This window comes from Ammodytes marinus (assembly GCF_949987685.1).
Source record: "Ammodytes marinus genome assembly, chromosome: 13".
NCBI classification, from domain to species: domain Eukaryota; kingdom Metazoa; phylum Chordata; class Actinopteri; order Uranoscopiformes; family Ammodytidae; genus Ammodytes; species Ammodytes marinus.
The window spans coordinates 21,913,306-21,925,546 of NC_137217.1; the positions used below are offsets into that span (position 1 = coordinate 21,913,306).

The window sequence follows — 12,241 nt, forward strand, 5'->3', positions numbered from 1 at the left end:
TTTGGTATTTCCTCTGCTCTGATCAAGTGACTTGCGGTGATGCGGTCTATATCTTTGTCAGCTTGGAAAGTATAAGACAGATGTAAACAAGGGGGACCCACTTCCTCCCACGGATTCTCTCTACTCCACTCTGTTAACATTGAAATACACTTTGTGACAATATGTTACATGATTTAATTTGCGAGCCAAAGCATATACAAGATATAAGCACAGTATGGGTCCACGCACAATGGCATGTACTGAAAGACAAACTGTACTTTACAGAAATGTTTCTGTGCCAAATGAGCTGTTAAAACCATTCTCCACATATTGCAGTTATATGTTACTTGTTTACAAATGACCTCAGTGTTATTCACGGAAGCTTAAGTTGTTGCTTTGAAACCGAGAACGCAAAACTGCAAACGGCAAACCACTCCTCAACACTTGTTCTTCGTCACTGCCCTTCGTCACTGCCAGTCACTTGCATTGAAAACCGCCGCTTAACTCACAACCCTCATCACAATCATCATCATCCCCGGTCTAATGAGAACGACGCCATTCAGTATTCTGGTATCTTGTTCTGATGGATATTCATGAAAAGTGAATCATCTCCTTCATTCTCGCTTCTCTGTTTTCCTTGTCGTCAATTCTTGAACCACTGTTTGTGCAGTAGAAACGGGCCTACACTGCCAGTCAAATACTTGTTTAAAGGCCATGTGAGGATTGTTGTTCCATGTCATTTATAAAAAATTAAATATGAAGATGTAGGTTGAAGTTTATAAAGAAATGTATCATTACATTGTCCTACAACTGGTACTGTGTTTGTAACATAATTCATATCTGTTGAGACCTTGATTAATAACTTAACTTTTTTTTTTTAAACACGCAGATGCAGTTGTGAGAAAATAGTAGGGGTTTATTTTTCAATAGCAATAACAACTCCCGTGGGAACCCATTGTACCATATAAAAAGATAATGTATGACAAAAAAACACAGTTGTAACAATATCAAATGTCTGAGGAGAAGATATAGTTTTCGATGAATACTATACATTAAAATGTCTATATGCGCAAACAACTTCATTATTGAGTGTTGTGAAGAACTAATTCAATGTTTATGCTTCTAACCTTTCATTCATCTTTATATATACATGTTTGTTAACATAGCTATACTATTCTCAATACACATCTATGCAATTCCAATAAAACATCTTCCCATCCCATATCATAACAGACTTGCATTCACCATGCACATACTATTAAAAAGCAATATATATTTTTTTATCTATCTATCTATCTATCTATCTATCTATCTATCTATCTATCTATCTATCTATCTATCTATCTATCTATCTATCTATCTATCTATCTATCTATCTATCTATCTATCTATCTATCTATCTATCTATCTATCTATCTATCTATCAATCTATCTGTCTATCTATCTATCTATCTAGACTGTAGATAGATAGATAGATAGATAAACTGTGATTAAAAATTGGGTTTGTGAAATCTATTGTGAGTGAAAAGCACAGCTATTTAAATCAACTAGAGAAAATAGACTTTCATACAGATGGATAGAGACACCTGAGAATGTGTGGGTGAAACCAAAGAGCTGTTTTTCTTCACAATTTTCCTTGGTAGCAGCCATGTGACTGCTGGGGGTGCGATACTGTACGTCTCAAATCTTTTCATCTCATCCACACAGACTCAGAGCTTTCTCCTCAAATTTTAATCTGGGTTGTATTTTCTTTTTCAAGCTGTGGCTTCACTTCACAAACTGTTTCTGTGAAGCTCAAAGTTGGGGGCACATGTGTGTGTGTCACATATTGTGAGGTGGTCTTTCCTAAATCAGATGTTTAGTCACCTATACTGTATCTGAATATGAAGTGACCGTGCTGGGATGGAAAAAGCCCCTCATGTGGAAACAACTGAGCTTTGAGCTTGAGGAAATGCAGAGGATTATGTTAATAAGGATGAGCTCGGAAAATAGTCAAATCAGATCACTTCTGTAGAAGTTCAGCAAGTGAGTAGTTTGTTCCTGTATCATTTTGTCTTCTCTGGTCACAGACACAGTTTTTCAGCATTAACCTTAATAGGCAATAAAACACAGAGGACACTCAGTCTTAACACTTTCTGACTTATTGTAAACCCGGCTGTGGTTAAATTTCAATAAGTGATATGATTATATCGCGGCATTCTAGTCTATATGTGTAGGTGATGAACTATAATGTTCCACTGAGTTTTACTGGCAGAGGAAGCAGAGCACAGATTAAAAAAAATGCTGCTCTGCTGAGAATTTAAATAAAAAATTGTTAGGTCAGCATTTTGTTCAGCACTATGATGGAAACATGGAAAGATGAAATGTGTATGTGATGCAAAAGCTAAAAACAAATGTGCATTCTAAATTTTTATTTTGGAAATTATGGCATTCACATTTACATTAAAACGGTCACTCTTCTCTGCACAGGCTATTGCAGTGTGGTTGCGAATGGAATCTAATGTTTAAAAATAATTTGTCTGGTGCAAATTTCCACAGACTCGTTGACACCTTAGCAATAATGAAATTAAAATGAAGATCAGTTTTGGTGCACTTGGTTCTTTGAAAATTATCAAATATTCCATTTAACAGTAAGACTGAAAGTACCAGTATGTCTGTGTGCATGTGTGTGTTTGAGTATGAAGAGAGGGGCTAAAAGGTTTAACACTTGATCTCACTAAATAAATCTGATCAGTTAAATCCAATCTATATTTCTTAGTTTAAACCTTTACTCCAATATTTTGTGTAAGCCAAAGTCCTCACCTGATACTACCTTAATTTCTACAACCCTTTTATAGATACCGCATCATAACAATTAAAGGAATTATGCATTGCAATTAAGCCATAACTGAACACTTAATCCTCTTTTTATTTAGGCTATTTATTTTTTCATTAATCAAATTTGCACTGACAACAGGATAGGCAGCGAAGAGCCCGCCTGTGTCCATGAATTAGACACATTTTAGGGTGCTTAATGCTCGCTATTTTAATTTCAAGAAATAACCGCTTACATGTTTTGGTCGTATGTGACCGACTACTGGTTAAAAAAAGGTAGTGAAAAGGTGCGAAGACCATCAGACGATTGCTTTTGCGCCGCTGCAACTATATTACGGTACGCTATATTACGTGCCGAAGTGCATTCTGGGATAGAGAGTAAGATGGAGGCGACCAGGAGCATGTTGAAGCTTCAATAAAGTGTATTGTCGGAGGATTATATCTCCGTGTCCGGAATTAATTACTGTTTTGTAATAAAATCCGAATAACTGATTGGCACACGGTCGCTGCTGGACGTGGAAGCTGGTAATTTATCATACTGTATTTTCTCAAACTAGTGTGCAAGCTAATGCTAAAGCTAGGGGTCAATGTTATTTGGAAAGCTGAGTAAACACGATAAAGGATCATAACATCATAGTTACTAAGGGTCAAATAACTGCGTTACCTGAGTGAACTGGACACCTTTCATGTGAAGTTGATAGTTGTTTTGTGTCTGTAGAAAACTACAGATATGTCTGTGCTGGTCGGCATGCTGAAAGCCGGAGTGTCCTTCTGTCAGTCTGCGGGGACTCTGCTCCAAACAGCCAGGACCATCTCCACTGGTGAGTAGACTACTGTGACTGCTTAATGTGTATCTTAAACCATTAGTGTGTATAGGCCTACTGCACAAACAGGAGCCTATTACATGTTACATTGTGCAGTGATTCGCTTTATTGATGATTTGCAATCATGGACATCGTAGCCTACACTCGTCACTTTCATATAGTTTTGCTATTTTGTCACTTATATATGTGTTGTTTCCTTTAAGTTATATAGGTCTCTTTGATATTATATATGTACACTACTTTGACCTTTTTAAAGGTGCTCCGAGGAACTTTCAGTTTGTTAATTCTTGCACCCCCTTTGGACAAAAGCGGTGGTGTTTTTACTACGCCAGCTGTTGTTCCTGGGTGAGCATACCCATGATACAGGCATTAATAAAAACTATATTAAAATAGTTATTTTTGCACTGAAGGTCTCGTTTGCTGTTACATTCCATTTATGATCATCAGAGGAAAAATTTGACTGTTTCAGAAATATTTAAGTTCCTCCTAGCACCTTTTTTAATTATATCTTTTCATATGTTATATTTTTATTCTTTTTTACCTAGTGTTCTATCTTTATAATGCTGAGTGAACTGAAACTTCACGACCATCAGATTAGATCAAAGTAGACAAATTGTATATTCTGGGGGAATTACACAACACAACAGCACAGAAAACAGACCACATAGTTTCTGTGGGTCCTTAAAGTCTTTCTGTAGTCTTAAATCCAATATTCTGAATTTTAGGCCTTATAGTTTCTATAAATATCTTAATTATAATTTTGACAGGTCTTTAAAAATGGTTTGGTTCATGAAGTCAATGTAACTTTTATAGACATTCTTTAAATTCGGTCTTAATTTCAACGTTTTTTTTGTGGGAAAAAATGTATTGATCAGACTGGCAAAACCATTACATAAACTGCCCCGACGAAAAAAAAACACACTCTCAAATATTCAGTTGGACCACCTTTAGCTTTGATTATGGAACATACATTTGCTGAACCTAGACCTGACTAGTCTCGCAAAGCCAGACCAAACTAAAGCAAATAGTATGGTCTGGAAGCACTCCGTTTAGAGCTGTCTATTCGGGGGGGGGGGGGGGGGGGAACTGGGCTGGCCTGTTTTTATTTCTTTAAACCAATCACAATCATCTAGGGCGGGGCTAACCCCGGGAAGCAGCAGCGGTGTCCTGCAAAATAGTGCCGGGGGGAACTTATTTTGATGGAACGTCTTCACGTCCAGAGGCTGTCAGAGAAATGGCTAAATCTAACCCGCAAACGCCACAAAAAAAACTATTAAAGACAAAAGGAATACACAGTGTGTTGCTTTCTAACCAGCATGTCAAGACACCACACTTTAGCCCCCGAGGAGCTCACGGGATAACTTAACCGGAATTAACTAGCCACGTAATCACGCAGTGTTATCTCTGGTAACATTATCATCGGCGGCCCCGGCGGATCTTAATCTAGCTGGTTATAAGGTCCGGTGCTCAATCCAAACCCCCTCGCTTCATTTTCCAGAGTTTATGAGGGTATTTCTGCCCGGGGGAAGTTGTACAATGAAGTTGGACAGCTAGGCTAGGCTAAGATAGGATCCGCCACCAATATTATTATACCGAAGTATCGCCACACTTTATTTCTGTCTACAGTAATGTGACTTCTCACACCGTGTGTGTGTGTGTGTGTGTGTGTGTGTGTGTGTGTGTGTGTGTGTGTGTGTGTGTGTGTGTGTGTGTGTGTGTGTGTGTGTGTGTGTGTGTGTGTGTGTGTGTGTGTGTGTGTGTGTGTGTGTGTGTGTGTGTGTGTGTGTGTGTGTGTGTGTGTGTGTGTGTGTGTGTGTGTGTGTGTGTGTGTGTGTGTGTGTGTGTGTGTGTGTGTGTGTGTGTGTGTGTGTGTGTGTGTGTGTGTGTGTGTGTGTGTGTTGCACAGGTTGACTGTGAGCGAATTGTTTCCTAGTTTGAGGGGGAGCTCAATACGGGAACGCCAGCAACAGGAAATGGAGGCGTAGCGTTGTTAGCCGACGCTGGCGGAAACGGTTCAGCCAGACTAAGACCTGACCAACTGAAGCAATATACTTTACACTGCCAACACACGCTTTTACAGTAGGCATGAGGGGAGCATCACTTCCTATGCCATGTTTCTAATTCTTACCCTCACCAATCACTCTGGAACAGGGTCAATCTGGACTCATCAGACCAGACCTGTTAAGTCCCAATCCCTTGAGTTATCTTTGCATTGTGCGTGAGGAAATGCTCATACTATCACTGTAAGACATAGGCAAGATTTCTACTGTTGATTTTTTTACAATTTGATGTTACCAAACGTTTAAGGTTTGCCTTATTACCAACTGAAACATATGAGTCACTGCAGTTTTTTATCCAATGGAGGGCTCTTACCTATTTGCTTAGTTAAATCCAGGTGGTGACTTTTTTGGGGTCGGGCAGTGTATGTTCAATGTTAGCAAATTTGTTTAATTTGCAAAATTATTGAAGGACTCCAATCGTCTTTCATATCCTTACACTCTTTATTATTTTTTTGTTTAGTTTTTTTGTCTAAACCTACAGCTCTGGACAACAACATCAACAACAATTTGTATAATAATTTCATGAACCCCATTGTGGTGTTTGTTTGTTTGTTGTATCAGAGCCTAATATATTTTCAGTTATACAAACCAGAAAAAGCTGCAAACTGCCGTCCTGCTTGATAATTTCATTTCATTTAACCTTTATAATGCCGAAACGATTGATCCATTTTTAAATAAATGTTTCTGATTAACTTTATGTTGTATCACTTCATCTACCTTTTGGAGCAGCACTATGCCTAATTGAAGTAGTATGTGCAAAAGACACTCAGGTTCTGAATACTGCCATGAAACCATTTGCTCTCTTCAGGTACCTGCTGCCTGATCAGGATGCACGCCATCCCAGAGCTGAAGAAGGTGGACAGGTGGACTGAGAAGAGGAGCATGTATGGAGTTTATGATAACATCGGCATCTTAGGTAAGTGTCCTGCACTATGTTAAGCTTATCTGAGTCTGTGGAAGTCACTTTCTCTGTATTTTTGTTCTTTTAGTCTAATGAACACTGTTTTTAGTTGACTTTTTCTGCATTATAAAACTGTTGAGATGTACTATTAAGCGGTTGGATTTAGAAGGGTTTTCCTGTGAATAGATTTACATTACACAACATTACATGTCATTTAGTGGACACTTTTATCCGAAGCGACATACACTTGGAGGTTGGCAGTTATCATTAAGGGTCTTGCCTAATAAATAACCTTTTTTGCTCATATGGTATTGGTATATTCTCAATGACTGCAAAACAAGTTCCTTACGAGATAGTTTGAAAAGATAAATATTAAATACTAGACCTATTTAACGTCCTGACTCGGATGGTTCCTTCTCAGTTTTGATCCCAACTGTGCTTTTCCTACTTTTTTGCTTGCTTTCTCACACAATACACCACCAAATAAAACGTGTATCTGCTCTCTTTGTGTCGGCAGGTGACTTCAAAGTTCATCCCAAAGACCTCATCAGGGCCCCCTGCTGGGTCAAAGCTTTCAAGGGAAATGAACTGCAGCGACTAGTCAGGAAGAAGAAGATGGTGGGAGACAGAATGTTGACTCTAGACAGACACAACTTGGAGAAGAGGCTACGCTTCCTCTACAGACGCTTCAATCGCATCGGCAAACACCGCTAACACTGTACCAACCATTCCTGCAAATAACATCTGACCAGCCAATAAGGACTGTTGGGAGTCTAGCTGTTTGAGCTCATGCTTTATAATGCCATTTGTTTTCTAAGTTCTAAGTGTTCATGTAAAGAAAAGATTTGTGTGTTTCAAAGTACTATACTTTCTGTACTTCCATGTATTGACAAACACAAAATATGATATAAAGCCTGAAAATACAGAATGAAAAATGTGACTACAAAAGAAACCTTTTTTTTTATTTCTTCTAACTGCCATAAAGGGCCTAAGCTCAGACAGTGACAAGATGGTCGCCTATAGTGAAGTTGTGGAGGGAGGCTATGGTGGTCTTGACCGGATATCTTAGAATAGAGAATAAGCTCCATCCCACTTAATGTTTAAAGGACAGCAATGGAGCTCAGGATGGGAGGAGCCCTTAAAATGGATAAATGGTGGGAATAAACCTGGCAACCCAGCAAGGGGTCATAAAATAAATCTTGTGTTATGGAGATAGTATTTATCTAAATGTTACTGTGTTATGGGTTTTCCTAATGCTTTTCTGTCCTTAAAGATGGTCCTGTTTTGGTATTTGCAAGTTTCAATTCTCCACTGTCCCGTTTGTCCTCAGCCTTTCCCCTTTTATTAAATGGCTGACTTCTCTTATTAATGAGCACAGAGGGAATTGAGAATGAAACATGAGAGGCGGTTGTAGGCCTACGCTCAAAGGCACGACGGGTTCTCCGAGGTATCAAACAACGAGAGCAATTGTAATGGGAAACGAAACACGGGAACTGCAGGAGGAGGGAATTGAATCGGGAGAATCCCAGGCCGGGGAGACGAATGAAACTGTCGACTCAACACTCTTTTGGTTCCCACTGTACCGCAGTGTCGTCCCGCCGCCCTATCCGACACGGAGAGCTGCAGTACTGCAAAGTGTATAGGGAGAGAGAGAGCGAGTGGGGGAGAGAGGGGGAGGGGTGCCGCACTGTCGTTACGACTCCAAGTGGGGAAGGCAGGAGGAGAGACGCATTATTGCAGTAGCTTACAGTGCCACAGCACTTTGCACAGGCGAAAGTACCGCACTTCCCGAAAGACGCACGTCTGTCCGTCCGTCCGTCCGCGTAGACAGAAAGCGACTGAAAGAGAGGCGGGGGGCGAGAGAAATCCAAGAGAGACAACTGATTTCGCATGACTGGACTTTTTTTCTTTTTCTCTCGCCCTCTTTTCATGTTGAAATTGCACGAATTAATGTGCCAGTAGCTTTTAGAAGCGGGGCAACTGAAGCATCCTTCCAAGCAGCCAATCAGCGCTGCCTGCGTCTCAGCATCCAGCAGCAGCTCCAGGAGGACTCTGCATCACTCCGCATCCCTGGAACTCTCTCTTGGATGGAATATAATTTTAAAGTTATTTTATCCTGAGCTCGCATAGCTCTTCATCACTTCCTGCATTCCGGGCCAGTCACACGGTGAATTAGCTATCACCCGACCCATTTGCGGTAGGCTATACTAAAAGCATCGCTAGGAGATCGGCTCCACTGCGCCAAGACCCCCCACCACCTCTGTTTACTGTTTGCACGGCACTTTAATCACTTTGCATATTGAAAAAAAAAATTGGACTCTCGTTTGGACCTTTGCCTAGAAATTCTGGTCTGCTTTTTGTTCTTTCTCTTTGTGATCTCGCTGGGTTTATTTTTCCCTCTTCTCGTATTGTAGCCGACTTTAGACCCTCCTTCTCCTACCTCTCAGCGCGTCACCCCTCCTCCGCTGTCCGTGAGTCAGTTCAAACAGCTGCATAGAAGATGTGAGTATTTATGCGGCTTTTCTGCTGCGCTCTTTTTCTGAATAACAAAAGGAAACATTTATCTTAAGAAGGTCTGGATGAATAGCATAAAGGCCTAAATTAAAAATAGTGTATTTCATTTAATCTGATTTGTTTCCCTTGGTGGTTGCTCAATCTGAACTGATTTATTTCAGATTCGTGGATTTTAGCTGACGCAAGTAAAATGTTCCTTCACAGCATCGCTAAATTATGTAGGCCTAGTCATGGGGTTGACGTCTGCTGCCTGCCACTAAAGCCTTAGGCAGGGCTTAATTTAGTTGTTTTAAAATGTCATTACATACTTTTAAAATTAATTAGGCTATTTGATACATTATATATGTGTAGGCTAGGTCAATGAGTTTGAGGTCACGTCTCCTGCGCAATGCTGTGCAACATATATTTAAAATGAATGATGATGGTTCATGAGGATAGGACTGTCTTGTTTTAGTTTTGTCCTTATGCAGCCGCGACTGTAATTTGTATTAAACTGTCCATCACACTGAGTCAGTGGATGCTCCCCAGAGAAGCTTGTTTGCTCAGTTTGAAACCTCCTGTACCAATTCTTCTCCCCCCTGCTGGATTAACCCCTTCCCCCTCCTCACCGCACGTCGTGTTCTAGCTTCACCCTTCTTGTCAGTCCCATTTACTGTACCTGTCACAAGAACTTCTCTCTCTTTTTGTGTCTCACCAAATTCTCCTTGATCATTATTCAGACAGCGTTCTTCCTGAACAAGAATTTATTTTTCTTGCTTTTCATCAGTGGCCTAGATTTTTTTTCTCACATCATCTTTTACCTCATTCTAACCCATGTTTCACTATCACGTGCCCCTTCTTTCTTCTTTGATATCCCCCCTTTTCATTCTATTTTCAGCATTACTCAACCCCTCCACTCTTCTCTGCACGATATGCAGTTTTCTCCTTTTGTTATGTGGCGGCTTCATCCCACCTCTATTATAACTAGTCATTCTTTACCTTTTCCCCCCATTAAATTAAAGTGCTCTCCACATGCAATTAACATGCATCAAATATCACAATATCAAAATGTCTCTTTCACTCGGATCATACTCAGTTCCTCTTCCCTCTCCCCTGGCCCTTCTCAGGTCTGCCCCAGATGCTGCTGCTCCAGCTGGAGCTCCCGGAGCCCCAGGACCAGATGGAGCCCCCCCTGGCCCACCCAATACCTCCAGCAACCGCAGGCTACAGCAAACACAGGCCCAAGTTGAGGAGGTGGGCTGCCCGAGTATATTTATTACAAGCATATCTTAGTTGTTGCTCCTATGTTCTCTCGAAAAGCCCAGTCTTCTTACTATATAATTGGCTCTACTGCATTTTACCAACATTTATGATCCCTCTTGTCTGTCCCCTGTGTTGCTTTTCTTTAACCGTGCTTGTCATCCTCTTTTGTCTCTCCTCCCCACCATTGCCAAATGCTTTCTCATCCTCTCCGCTGTTTGCTAGGTGGTGGATATCATGCGGGTGAATGTGGACAAGGTTTTGGAAAGGGACCAGAAGCTTTCAGAGTTGGATGACAGAGCGGATGCTCTCCAAGCCGGAGCCTCCCAGTTTGAAAGCTGCGCAGCCAAGCTAAAGAACAAGTACTGGTGGAAGAACTGCAAGGTGGGCACATTACCACAAGTCAATTTGACAGATTGTTGTTACTGAACGAAACTCACATTGTAATCTGAGTCTGATTAAGTGATAGGCCAATAAATGTGTGGTATTGCCTATCACTTATTTTAAGGTTTTTTACAGAGCTGGTAGGGAATTAAAAAAAGACATGTGAATCAGATGCTCGGCTGCTCTACCATTTTAAAGCATTCAAGTGTTCATGCTTAGGTGCACTGAGGCGAATGCACAGTGTCTGTTCTGGGGGTGGTGTTTTACAGCTCTCCACACACGCACGCACACACACACACACACACACATGCACACACACACACACACGCACACACACGCACACACACACACACACACACACACACACACACTAATCTCTTAATGAGCTGCTGTGCTGTTAAAGGCTGAACAGATGCATTGGGCAAAAAGAGTTTCACTAGGGGACTCTGAATAACTCTAGAAATTGCATAACTAAAGCACAACAAATGCAAAAGTCAAGTCAAGTGTCACTTTCTTTGAAATGCAGACATGGTGACTGTCTCAAATCCCTTTGTAAGAGCACGTCCCATCAGAGTAAGTGTATATTGTTTTCTTCTTTCAGATGATGATCATGATGGGTATCATTGGAGTCATTTTCGTTGGAATAATATTCTGTAAGTATATCAGTTTCCTAATACTTGCTTTTTATAAACAGACAGGAGTATTTAAAAAGGCAGATTCACATTAAGGGTTTGTGATTTTTGTTTCTTCAGCAGAGGAACATATATTAAAGAAAAAAGGGATCTGTCGTGATTGCCAATAGTTTTCATGTTGTTAGTCTGTCAGTGCACAATACTGTCGATGTGAAAGTGCTGTTAATTTATATAGGACTTTAAGGTATGTTTTTATAGAAAATATTTTTAATACAGCCTTTTTTCATTTTATAAATCAAAAACATACTTTGTCAAGGTCTTAAAAATTAATTTTCAGCACGTTTTTAAGAACAAAATGTATCTGCAATCAGACAATTAACAACATATGAACAAAATCCTTCTGTTATAACCTTCAGAAGAGTCCAAAAAAAGCTACTGTCGAGAGAATGGCCGTTAAAGATGGTTGTATGGGAGAAATACACGGACGCAAAAAGACAAAGCATATTCTCAAAATTTAACAGTGCTTGAAAAAATGATGTTTTTGCCTTCCATGTCTTGCCTTAAGGTGATGTATGGCCAGATCCATTAGACTAATGACTGCCTCTCTCTCTCTCTCTTTCGCTCTCTCCTTCATTCACAGTGTACTTCTTCTACTGAGCTCAGCCTATCAATACAGATGGACAAGGACTTGAGAGAGGGAAGAGAGAAAAAAAACAAGAAAAAGAAACCAATGAGCCCCCTTTTATCCGTCCTCTCCTTCCTCTCTTCACACAGTCTTCCATCAAAACCCATCTTGCACTTTGACAGTACAGTACAGTAGTGTTTCTAGGAGTCTCGGCTCTCTTTGTCCCCCTTTCCCTCCCTTCTCTTTGCGTTCTTCCACCGTTTTGGTCG

The 12,241-nt window shown here is 40.4% G+C and overlaps 2 protein-coding genes across 2 annotated transcripts; both read left to right on the forward strand.

Moving 5' to 3' along the window:
• Positions 1-3,165: 3,165 nt before the first annotated feature.
• On the forward strand, positions 3,166-7,513 carry mrpl51 (mitochondrial ribosomal protein L51). Its single transcript, XM_080040241.1, has 4 exons — positions 3,166-3,318; positions 3,512-3,614; positions 6,486-6,593; positions 7,096-7,513. Exons 2-4 carry the CDS (start codon positions 3,524-3,526, stop codon positions 7,290-7,292), a joined length of 396 nt encoding a protein of 131 aa, XP_079896367.1. The 5' UTR covers positions 3,166-3,318; positions 3,512-3,523; the 3' UTR covers positions 7,293-7,513.
• Positions 7,514-8,050: 537 nt separating this feature from the next.
• On the forward strand, positions 8,051-11,941 carry LOC307259661 (synaptobrevin-like; the record flags this gene model as incomplete). The annotated part of the gene is made up of 6 exons (XM_080039604.1): positions 8,051-8,203; positions 8,993-9,045; positions 10,199-10,325; positions 10,557-10,715; positions 11,317-11,368; positions 11,913-11,941. The coding sequence occupies 6 exons, from the start codon at positions 8,051-8,053 to the stop codon at positions 11,939-11,941; spliced, it is 573 nt and encodes a 190-aa protein (XP_079895730.1).
• Positions 11,942-12,241: the final 300 nt, after the last annotated feature.